This window comes from Monosiga brevicollis, genomic scaffold (genome assembly GCF_000002865.3).
Source record: "Monosiga brevicollis MX1 MONBRscaffold_24 genomic scaffold, whole genome shotgun sequence".
In the NCBI taxonomy this organism is placed as follows: Eukaryota; class Choanoflagellata; order Craspedida; family Salpingoecidae; genus Monosiga; species Monosiga brevicollis.
Window position 1 is genome coordinate 181,471 of NW_001865061.1, and position 11,413 is coordinate 192,883.

The following is an 11,413-nucleotide window of genomic DNA, read 5'->3' on the forward strand; positions in this document are numbered from 1 at the left end:
AGGGGGTTTCTTTTGTTCAAGACAGGCAACCAGAGGGCGTTTTTGGGTGGCAGAGGGCGTTTTGGGTGGCAGAGGGCGTTGGAGGGGGGCGTTGGAGGGGGCAGGGAGGGGGTGTAAGGAGTACAAAGGATGGCTGGGGAACACCGTGATACGCGGTCGCCTGTCAGGAATCAAAACAAAACCAACCTCGTCGTACAATCCTTTGACGGTCTAGATAGGTTAGGAGAGTTGCGAATGCAAAAACGACCCCTGTTTCGTGGGCCACGAGCGTAAGCAGCGAATTCACACACTGTCAGAACAGTTGTGTCGGTGTGAACCCATGAAACATGTGATGTTTTGTGGGTCAGAACACATACTTGCAGAATGGAGTACCAATCTTGTCCACTGATTTGGGGTGCTTAAAGTCGTAGCAGACGCAGTTCGATGCCTTGAATGCCTACTTGGCTTGTGCCTTGGTGCCGCCAGTTTATGACGCGGCCAGTTGTTGGTGCTGCTTCCATAGCTTCGGGGCAACGGCTCGGCTTCCATCCTGCTTCCGATCCCAGAACATGCCGTAGCCTCGAGCAAGGGCCCTGCAAGGGCCCTGCTTTCCATGTTGGCTCGGCTTTCGATCCCAGAACTGTTGGCTCTGTTTTCGGTCCATAATGATAACGCGTTGGCTCTGCTTCCACACGTGCCAGAGCAGCAATGGCACGGCTTTTCCACGTTGATTTTGCTCGAGTCCTAAGTAGGCCATAACATGAGCCGAGTGCGATGGCTCTGCTTCCCATCGCCGTTCCCCGGACGCGACGATGACTTGGGCTCTTGCGTTGAGCTGGTCGGCTGGTGTTGATACGAGAACGATCGGACCCGGGTCAAGCCTGGGCCACTGCATGAGCCCGCTTGCTTGTTTTTTTTTGGTGCTCTTCAATTGAATGTTTGGGGGCAGCGCGCATGAGCAACATGTGCGTGGCACGCAATCAAATGCGAAAAAACGTTGGTCCTTTCACAGAAGGGCGCTAAGACGCGCGACTCATACCACATAGAGCAGTCCGCCAAAAAAATATGATCCCGTCAAGCTTGCGCGGTTTACAAGGACGTGCCTCGGTGTGTGTGTGTGTGTGTGTGTGTGTGTGTGTGTGTGTGTGTGTGTGTGTGTGTGTGTGTGTGTGTTTCGGATCGTGGAAAAACATTCAACTTTCAAGGCGATGACAGTGCTGCTAACGAGAATTAGCATCATGACAGGTCGGCCGGCGCCGTACCGGGCGGGAGAGGGGGTGCATATGTGCCGCCAAAATACACGAGGTGAAGAGCAATAAAAAAAAAAAAAAAGGAAACTGGCGTTAGATCTGAGTCATTTCAACAGAAATCATGTCAATTTGTTTTTGGTTCTCAAAATCTCGAAAAACGCACAGACACAGACAAACATCAAGAATCACATGTCAGTCACATTAGAGCCAAGCTTTCAATCACGTTCATGGCGCCGTTCAGGCACTCGCCTCAGCGGCTCCGGCACCTGTCATGTCGCGAAGGCTATTGCCCAGGGTGGCGCGTTGCTCTGGCGACAGGCGGTCCATAAGCATGGTAATGGCCTGCAGTGCCACATCGCCCGTGGCCGAGGCTGCGGCTTCCTGGATGCGGCTCAAAGTACCTTCCACCTGGAGAGCCTTGAGGTTGCGTGCAATGGCCGACGAGCCCAAAAAGTGACCGGCCTCATCGATGTGCTCATCCAGCCACTTGGCCACCGCCTCGTCTTCCTCCCACAAATGCGCCTTGTCCGCGCCCATGGCGTCAAAGAACCAGCGACGCACCATAAAGGCACTCTGCTCGCGTGTCATGGATGAATTGCGCTGCAAAATCGCCTTGATCACCCGCTCCTCGCCCAAACGACGGCGCATGCGCCAGAAAAAGTACCGACGCGCCTGTGCCCAAGTCACCACATCCCGGATGCAGTCCTTGTGCTTCATGCGACTGGCACGATCATGCAAATCCGCAAAGCTCACCGCCACCTGGTGGTACATGCTCTCCAACAAGTCATAGCGCTCCTGCAATTGACGCTGCAACGAACGCGCCTCAGGGCTCTCCGGGTCTTCCTGCGCCGTCAGCGCGTCCTGCAACGCCCGGTACTTCTCATCCAGGCGGTACATCGTGTCTGCCTTGGCCTGCTTCCGGAACTTGATGGCCACCAAGCCCTCGGGCTCCAAAACGCCACCCCGGCTGTCTGGGTCCGCATACATCTCCATCATATCCGCGTTGATAGTTGGGTCCACCACCACCCACGCACCACCGCGCAGCTCGCAGTTCGGGGGCAGATACACAAACACCGGCTGTCGGAAGGTGCGCAAGTTGTCCACAATCATGGCGCCAAATTTCAGCACCTGATCGTACATGTCGCGCATGCCTCCAGAAAACCCACGCCAATTGGCGAAAACAAACAGCGGCAGCTCCTCACCGTTGATATCGCGAATGGCCTGCGCCGTCTTGAAGGCCGAGTCGGGATACCACACCTGGCCAGCCTGGTTCAGCGTGCTTGCCACCGAATCGGGGTTGGCCGGGTCAGCCGGCAACTGCACCTCGACGGCGCGCGTCTCAACTGCAATGACACCAACAGGAGTGCCGCCCAGGCGCGCACGGCCCGAGACGACGGTACGTGCCCAGCCTCCCATGACCTCGACAAAGCTGCCGCGGTCGAAAAAGCCCGACTGCCAGTCGTTGCCCACCTTGCGGCCCGCCAGCATCCACCGAGGATCGTACGCCGTGCTCGTTGGCACAAAGCCAATCGTGCGATCCACTGGGTCTGGTCCGTACACATTGAGCTTGTCATCCACGTTCCAACGCAGTTGAGGCAAGGGCCCGCCCTGACGGCTCGGCACAAAGCTGATCCAGTTCAGGATCGACTTGACGCCATCAAAGTCGTTGCCGCAGACCAAATGTGAGACACCGTTGGAGTACATGATTTGCGGTCCACCCAGCTGGAGCGAGCTGCTGTACACCTCCTTGCCCAACAACTTGTTGATGGCCGTGTGGCCTGTCAAGATAATGTGAGACTGCTCGCTCTGAATGGTACGGTGACCCAAGCGCACCAGATAGGCACCGATGCCCACGGAGCGGCAGCTGACGAGTGTCAACGTAAAGTTGCTGTCGTATGCCAACGAGGTCTCGCCGGCAATCTGGCCCGAGCCACGCAGGTTCTCCACACCCAAACCATGCTCAGCCCCAAAGATGGCCGTGATCTTGTACCGCGTCTCTCCGGCCTCTTCCACTGCCGTGGCCGTCACCAATTCGCGCTCCGCAGCCCACTTGTAGTCCTCTGGCTTGAGATAGAGGTAGCGGAAGCCTTTCCACGGTTCAGATGGCGAACTCCACGCCACACAGAACTTGGACATGAGCTCCTTCGCCAGGCCAATGCGCGCACCAGAGTTAACGGCAATGTACACGCGGGGCAGACCCAGCTTGCGCGCCAGCTGCGAGGCCCGCAGGAAGAGCAAGTCCTCTTGTGGCGAAAAGGAGCCACTCACTACGGTAATGTCGTTGGCCACCAGAATCATTTCGCGTCCCTGCGGTACCTCCGGGGTTACCAGGCGCAGTCGCCAAGCCACCATACCCACATCGTTCACGCCGTCCGGACGCCGATCCTCCACCAGCTGTCCGTGGCGGTTGAGCACCAGCTCCACTGCCGTCACAGGCTCGTCTGGGACCTCTAGGCTTGGATTGGCTTGGGCCACCGCGGCCCAGCGCTGCTGCAGCGCCACGCGGAAAAGATCAATGTAGTCGTACACGTAGGTGGTGGCGTTTTGGCGCTGTGCCAGATATCGCTTGAGCTGGGTTCGGTCCTTGCACGGGTATGGCTCCTGCACGGCATGCCCATCCCAGGGTCCTGGATGCTCAGGATTGTAGTTCTGGAACTGCGTCTGCATGGTTCGCCAGTTGGTTACCTCCTTGTAGATGTGAATGCTCATGTTGTAGCCAGAGAGGTTGCTGACGTTGAAGCGAATGGGCATCTCGCGCCCATGCTCGGAGAGGCGCACGTTCATGCGAATCTCGGCCTCGAGAACGCGCAACTTCCACAGGCGCTCGCCGTAGCGCAGCACCATTTTCGCCAGCTCCTTTGAGTAGGCCTCTGGATCGAGCTCGACCACGGGCACAAAGTTGATAAAGACGTGGTTGCAGTCAGTGCCCTGGTAACGCTTGTCGGAGAAAACGACCTCAAGCTCGTCGAGGGCCTCGAGCAGAAGGCGCTCGCCGTGCTCGTGCATGAGGTCACGCGAAGCCTCGCGCTGCAGCAGATCAGGGTGACGCATGATTGTTCGTGCGAAGAAGCGGCGGTCTGTGGCACGTCCGCGGTTGCTGCCATTGCGCGCCGTGGCATAGTACAAGTGCAGCTGGGGATTGCGTGTGGTGCAGTGCTCAATGTTGTAGTTGGCCAAGCGGAAGAGGCCCAGCTTGAAGGCCAGCGCTGGATCCACGTGGCGATAAATGGAGTCCTCCTCAAACATGAGGCGCTGACGAAAGGTGTAGTACTTGGGATGAGTGGCGCGCTTGGTGATGATAAAGCTGATGCGGCGGATGGAAACGGCAAAGAGGTCGTCGCGATGCTTGGCCACAAACTCTGAGAGGGCCGCCACCACCGTTTCGTCGTCCTCCATGTCGATTGGACTCTCATCCCAGCGCAGGGCAACACTGAGGACGTTGATGGGCTCGTCATCGTGCCCGCTGTCCTCAAAGAGCGTCTTGATCCAGCCCATTTGGGAGTCGAGGTCCTCGAGCGAGGTAAAGACGGCGAGGACGCCGAGGCGGTCTACAACCTCCTCCGGCCGCGTGGCTGCGACTCGCTGGAGCTGTCGTTCAAGTGACTGCAGATCGTCAATGCTGATGACGTTGTGCATTTCGGACGGCGGATCGGCCGGCGTACGCGAGCCGGATTCCGGGGAACCGGAGAAGAAGTTGGGGCGCTCGCTAGCCACAGAGCTGGCACTCGAATCAAAGAAGCTCACACCCGCACTGAGCGTCTCCATGACGTCCTGCATGGACGAGCGGCTGTGTGCACGAGACCGGGTGGAACCAGCCTCTTCCAGGCGGCGATCACGGTCAAGACCTTCGGGGTCCATGGCCGAGCGGGTCGGGATATGAAACTTGAACTGCACGACCACGCGGCCATTGGGGGTGCGGCGGTGGCTAATGGCGCTCAAGCTGTAGGCCACGTATGCGCGGCGAACGTAGACTTCGAGGGCAGCTTGTACAATGGTTTCTGACTGGTGATAGAAAAAGTCGAGGAGCACGTCAAAAACAGCAGTCTGGGAGTTGACGAGCAACTCCAGCTTTTCGGGGGCGTAGGTACCGGAGAAGCTATCTTCCATGGCCTCGAGGAAGATGGTTTCCATGTTGTTGCGGCGGCGCTCGTAAGAGGGCAGGTGGAGGCGAATGAGGATTTGGCGCGCCGTGAGCGCGATAACCGAGCTGCCCGATGTGGAGAAAGAGGCCATTTCTTTGAGGAGGCTGGGCACGGAGCCCTTATCCTTGGTAATGACACGCTTGTCCACCATGGACAAGAGGAGGTGGCGCACGACAGTGTTGCGGCGGTGCAGGGCCGCATGGGCCATGACGTCGCGCATGACGGCTTGCTGGTCGTCGCCGTGCTTGGTCAGGAGCGTGCGAACAGCGTCCTCCTTGCTGCGGCTGTTGGTGAAAATCTTCTCGACCTGCAAATAGTCTTGCAGCAGGTCCTCGACCAGGCGAAGCGTGTACTCGCGATCACCCTCGCTGTAGGCCTTGGTGAGTGCAAAGATCTCATGGCACGACTGAAACACGGCATCCTTCTCAGCTTGCGTCGGCAAGGTCACGAGATAGTCGTAAATGACGCTATCGATGCGTGCAGCCGGGAAGCGGCAGAGAATCGAGGTAAAATTGCGCTGGTAGCTGCTCAGCTCCATTTGGATACCTTCCTCCACGCCCGCGGGCAACCGACCCGACAAGTTGGCCAGGAGGTCTGCGTGGAAAAGCCAAGAAAAGATGCGCATGAGATGATTGGGAGACCAAAGCATGCATTGGCGACAAAGTCCCCCAGAGCACGGCAAGTCGGGTCCAGATTTCACTGCGGTCTGCTGTGTGTTTCACCCAGGCCATCCGCGAGTGGCACTTTCTGTGTTGTAAACGTACCGCGCAATTGGAGAAGGGGCAGGTGACGGTCGCGACAGAGGTCAAAGAGAAGGTCAACAAGACGATTCAGGCGAGGGCGGAAGTATTCCTCGGGCAGCGGATAGCCCCGCATCAAAGCCTTGAGCTCGCCAATAATGGCCTTCAACACGTTGTGAGGTTTGCCCTCGGGCATTTGCAACGGGTCATACAGCATTGGAAAGGTGCCTATGACCGACGCATGTGGGGGACCGAATGAGAAAAGGGGCAAGGTGGGGTATTGCTCAAGATTAGGCAGGGCAGGGCCGGGCAGGGTGCGTTGAGCCAAGATGATGGTGTGTGGTCCGCGCGCAAGCTGTACCTTCGTAAAGGGTAGGACGCTTGATCTGTGAGGGATCATCCAGGGAGAGCGTGGCAATGACGTCGCCCGATTGGAAGTTGCAGCCCACAGCCATTTCATGTTTGAGCATGCCGGTAGCCCCGACATAGACGGGCGCCACCATCTTCATGGCTTCCACCTCGGCAATGGCATCGCCGGCCTCCACGTGGGCACCATCCGCCACCAAATAATGCAGCAGTTTACCTGGAGCCAAGATGAAAGCATGGAGAAGATAGCAGCCCACGAGGTGAGGCTGAGCCGGCTAGGCGCACGGGGAAACTTGCGGCCATGGGACGACGGGCGCTGTAAAAGACCCGAGGTCTCCATCACAGCCGACCTACCAGTTGCAGTGGTGCGGCAAATGGAAGCATCCTTTTCTTTGTCAAAGATGCATGTCTTGCCGCCCACAACGACACGATAATGAGTGACGTCTTCCTTGACGTGAGTCAAGAAGGATGTGTCATTGAAGCGCACGAGAGAGGAGCCATCGTTCATGCGACGAATATCCACTGGTAGATGCGAATTGTTCATGGTCAACACGTACGAGGTTGGACCCGTGCATGTGGCCTAGGGTGGGTCGGCGCACACACGATGCTTGTTGGTGAGCGGGACAGGCACCATTGAAAGCATCGGGATCTGGAGGGCTCGAAGGGTATATTCATCTTCTTCCTACCTTGACTTTGTACTTGACGTTATCGCAAATGAGTTCAATATCACGCTCCAGCTTGAGCATGTCTGGAGAAAGGACTTGACCGCGAGTGAGGCCACTGCAGTACTCATCGCAAGCATTGTTGATCAGTGTGTCTACAATGTGCACAGCGGCACAGGGGACCGCGTCCAAAGGGTTGGGGCCTTCGACGCGAACGCGCTCCTGAATGAGACCATCAAGCCACTCAGTGGTGACGCGGTTGTTGCGAAAGTCATCGTGTTCGAGGAGCTTGACCAAGTACTCAGAGATGGTACGAAAGTCGGCTTTGATGCTCAGGTCCTGCAGGGCCATGACCATGGCGTTGCGGGCATCTTCGCGGGTTTCACCCCAGGCGAAGCAATGTCCAAACTGGGAGTCGGCAAATTCATGCAGGCCGCCGGTGGCAGAAACGGAAAAGTAACCCCACACGTCCACGGACGAGCGAAAGTTGAGTTCCTGGACGGTGCCGCCGCTGGGCTTGAAACCCTCATCCGGGTTTTCGGCGGTAATGCGGCAGGCAATGACGTGGCCATTGGGTTTGGGCACGGGGCGGGGATCATCAAAGTCAAAGGCGTTTGTGCCATACTTGGGCTGACCATACATGACGCGAATTTCCGGATTGCGGTGCAGAGGCACGCCCATGGCAATTTGCAGCTGAGCGGCGGGCAGATTGAGGCCCGAGACCATCTCTGAGCAAGGGTGCTCGACCTGGAGGCGGGGGTTGAGTTCCAGAAAGTGAAACTCCTTTGTCTCGGCGCTGTAGAGATATTCCACCGTGCCGGCGCTGACGTAGCCGACCATCTTGGAGAGGCGGACCGCGGCACGCTCCATTTCGCGGAAGACGTCCGGGTCAGCCACGGCAGCTGGGGCTTCTTCGATGATTTTTTGATGACGACGTTGGACCGAGCAGTCGCGGCCAAAGACGGACATGCTGTTGCCATACTCATCAGCCAGGACTTGAACTTCGAGGTGGCGCGCTGAAGAGGCCAGCTTCATGATGAAGACGGGGGAGCCGGGGACTTCAGCAAGGACCTGGCGATAGAGGGATGGGAAGGCATCCTTGTTGACGGCTTTGCGGATGCCCTTGCCGCCGCCACCCTCCGAGGCCTTGATCATGACGGGGTAGCCGATGCGGTCGGCCGCGGCCAGGGCCGAGTCGAGGTCGGTGACGCAGCCACGCATGTAAATGTCTTCGGGTACCTGCAGTGGCGTGCCAACAGGGCGGTCCGAATCGAAATCGACGGAGAGGTCCAGTCCACTCCAGGGCAGGCAGGGCACCTCGGCTGATTGGGCAACGATGGACGAGGAAATTTTGTCACCCAATGAGCTGGAGGAGTCCCGAAAGCAGAGGATTACATGAGGGAGGGGCGAAGGGAGGCACCGAGTGAGGACCAGAGCCACATGACGAAACGGAAAAGGATATGCGGTGTTATCACGCGTCAAGAGCGGCCAAAGTTCAGCGTGGGGCACGTACCGCATAGCGTGACCTGGTGGGCCGAGGAAAGTGATGCCTTTGGCGGTGAGGCCCTCGGGGAGCTTGGGGTTTTCGGAGGCATGGCCCCAACCGGCCCAAACAGCCTATGGAAAAAGAAAAGAAGAAAAAAAAACGCCCCTAGTGAGTGGGGCAATTGTCACCCGACCCATGTGCGGAGAACCGGTGCCAGGCTAGAGAGAGCGAGAAAAGATGACGGAGCCACTGGGGTGGCACACAAGGACGATGTCAAATCGCGCGGGCAGAAAAGGCAGAGGAAGCGTACATCAGCTTTGACGCGAACGGCAATGTCGATGATGAGGTCAACGTTGGCGTAGTTGTAATTGTTGGTACCACCGGGCACGTCGACGTGGTGGTCGGCCATGCGCACAAACTCGGCGTTGGCAGCCAGATCTTCGGGGGTGACCATGGCGATAAACTGGATGGCATGGTGATCCCCAAACGTGTTGTAGGCCCACTTGCGAATGGAACGGATGCATTTGACGGCAGCAATGCCGTTGTTGCACAGGAGCAGTCTTTTGATGACGCGCTTGCCCTCGTAGGCTGCCACATATTCCTTAACCGTGCGCAGCATGGGCTGTGTGCCAGATCACAGCAGCAAACATGAGTCTCACTCGCTGAGAGGAGGTTGTGTTGTGTTGGATGATGAATGATTCAGTGCGCTCGCCGAGGAATGCCACAACGCGGCGCCCGTGTTTAAGAGTGGGGTAGGCGTGTACGCGAGCGCATGCAGTACCTTGGAGTTGTCGCCCTCCATGACGGAGAGTTGATGGGCCGAGCCGCTGAGCGACCGATGATGCGGCATGGTGCCGCCTGAGTGAGGTCCCGAGCGAGAGCGTCACGGGGACGGCAGTGGCATTGAGCCACAGCCAGCAGACCGAGCAAAAGCACACAACATGCGTGAGACAGCCATTGATTGCACGATCCAGACTGAAGACGAAGCGATCCGGAATGAGCGGAGGTGGTACAGCGCCATCCGCGCGCGCGTGTGTGCGCGCGGATGAGAGCGCAAGTTCACTCGAGATGAGCTGCAATCGAGCAGCGGGCCATGGAGGAAAGGCACCAGCTATGCCATCTCTTCCCCCCCCCCCACTATCTACCATGCCCTTTTTTATCAGCGCTGGATCCCCTGAACCCGGCTGCCGTTTTGGGCAGATACGTACCTCGGAGCACTCTCTCTCTCTCTCTCTCTCTCTCTCTCTCTCTCTCGTCTTGATCACATGTGTGTGTGAGAGAGAGAGATGAAACGAGAAAAACAAATGAGAGGGAGACGCGAAACAGGGTGGAAATCTAGAGAATGTGCGGTCGTGGCAGGGGTTTGGAAGAGATGGGGTGCGATGGGGGGATCTGCAGCGTTGGAAATCAAAGCAAAAACAACAACATTTTGAGAGAGTCGTAGAGTCAGCGATGAAACGTCAGAGAGACAAAGATACAGGCATCCCTAGAGAGAGATATGCAGATGTAGCAGAGTAGGTCTTTTATACAAACCGCGTGATTTGTGCAGTGGATATGTATGTGTGTGTGTGTGCTCTTGACACACAACCAAAGAGGAGTGAGAGAGAGAGAGAGAGCATCATCGTCACTGACATTTGGTAGTCCTGTTGTCTGGGCGAATAAAAAGAACTGTATCAAACACCGCCTCAAGTCGTCGCGACAGCCATTGTCAGAAACCATTCCAACCCAAAGTGTAATCTATATCACACATTTCATATCAAGGTGTAAAGTGTGATATTTATCAGTGTTCCGTAGAGCTCGTGTCGAGTCTCACACACACACACACACACACACACACACACACACACTGACGGCGGCGGCGAGACGGCGGCGACCGGCGGCAATGGCGGCAATGCATCAGCAGCATCCGCGTGATAAGCGCGTGGCCAAGATTCATGGTATGTCTGATAACCGTGGTTTGGAGTTTACGCATTCCCTCACATCAATGGTGGTGCTGATTGGCTTGGCTGTGCCACCCCCCTTGCACTGTGATGGCTGCGCGAGACACTCGCTCCCCTCACACCTCACACCACGCGTTTCCCCGTCGATCTTCCTTTTCTCATCCGGTAGAGGCGATCCGTCTTGGCAACTTCAGTCAAGGGCTGACCCTCAGCCAGCAGACCCTCAAAAAGGATCCCGGCAACAAGCATGCATTGGTATGTGGCACGCACGCACGCCCCGCTGGACCCAATACCGCGCCGCACACCAACTCGCTCTCTGACCATGACATCGCCCGGCGTGCCAACCAGGCCTTCAAGGCTCTCTCTCTCCGTTGTCTGGGCAAGCATTCCGAGTGCGAGGAGATTCTCGCCCAGTTTACGGATGAAGATATTCACGTCGATCACGTTCGCGTGCGTGCCTGTTTCACAGTTCATGCCTCTTCGCTCCCTGGTGCCAACAGCACTCATCTTAACAGGCACGCTTCCATAGGTACTCGAGCAATGCTACCTCGAAGTAGATGACAGCGAAAATGTGCTGCGACTCTTTCGCGTCTTGGCCGAGAAAATGCCCAAGGATGAAGAAATGCAGATCCAATACTTTATGCGCCTAAGCATCTGGCGCCAGCACAAGCTGGCTCAGGCCCAGGCCACCAACCTGTTCAAACTCTTCAAGAAGCAGCAGTTCCAAGACTGGGCCATCATGTCTCTTTATCTACAGGTGTAGATTCATTCCTTTCTTCTCTCATGTCCTGGACCTTTCCAGCAGAGCAGAGCCTCCTCACCCCCCCCCCCCCCCCCGGTGGAAGGCG

The 11,413-nt window shown here is 57.2% G+C and overlaps 2 protein-coding genes across 2 annotated transcripts in view; one reads left to right on the top strand and one right to left on the bottom strand.

The window, feature by feature from the left end:
• Positions 1-163: 163 nt before the first annotated feature.
• MONBRDRAFT_10823 (uncharacterized protein) lies at positions 164-9,244 on the bottom strand (the record flags this gene model as incomplete). Its single annotated transcript, XM_001748622.1, has 12 exons — positions 164-289; positions 441-444; positions 1,717-5,000; positions 5,130-5,510; positions 5,637-5,777; positions 5,838-5,965; positions 6,136-6,339; positions 6,473-6,694; positions 6,832-7,057; positions 7,164-8,505; positions 8,653-8,756; positions 8,936-9,244. 12 exons carry the CDS (start codon positions 9,242-9,244, stop codon positions 164-166), a joined length of 6,471 nt encoding a protein of 2,156 aa, XP_001748674.1.
• Positions 9,245-10,507: 1,263 nt separating this feature from the next.
• Positions 10,508-11,413, top strand: part of MONBRDRAFT_28150 (uncharacterized protein) — a gene marked incomplete at both ends in the record, with an annotated part of 7,996 nt that continues 7,090 nt past the window's right edge. The window contains 4 exons of the mRNA XM_001748551.1: positions 10,508-10,562; positions 10,735-10,820; positions 10,914-11,015; positions 11,095-11,322. Coding sequence (XP_001748603.1) covers positions 10,508-10,562; positions 10,735-10,820; positions 10,914-11,015; positions 11,095-11,322 — 471 coding nt within the window. The remainder of the gene's footprint in view (positions 10,563-10,734; positions 10,821-10,913; positions 11,016-11,094; positions 11,323-11,413) is intronic.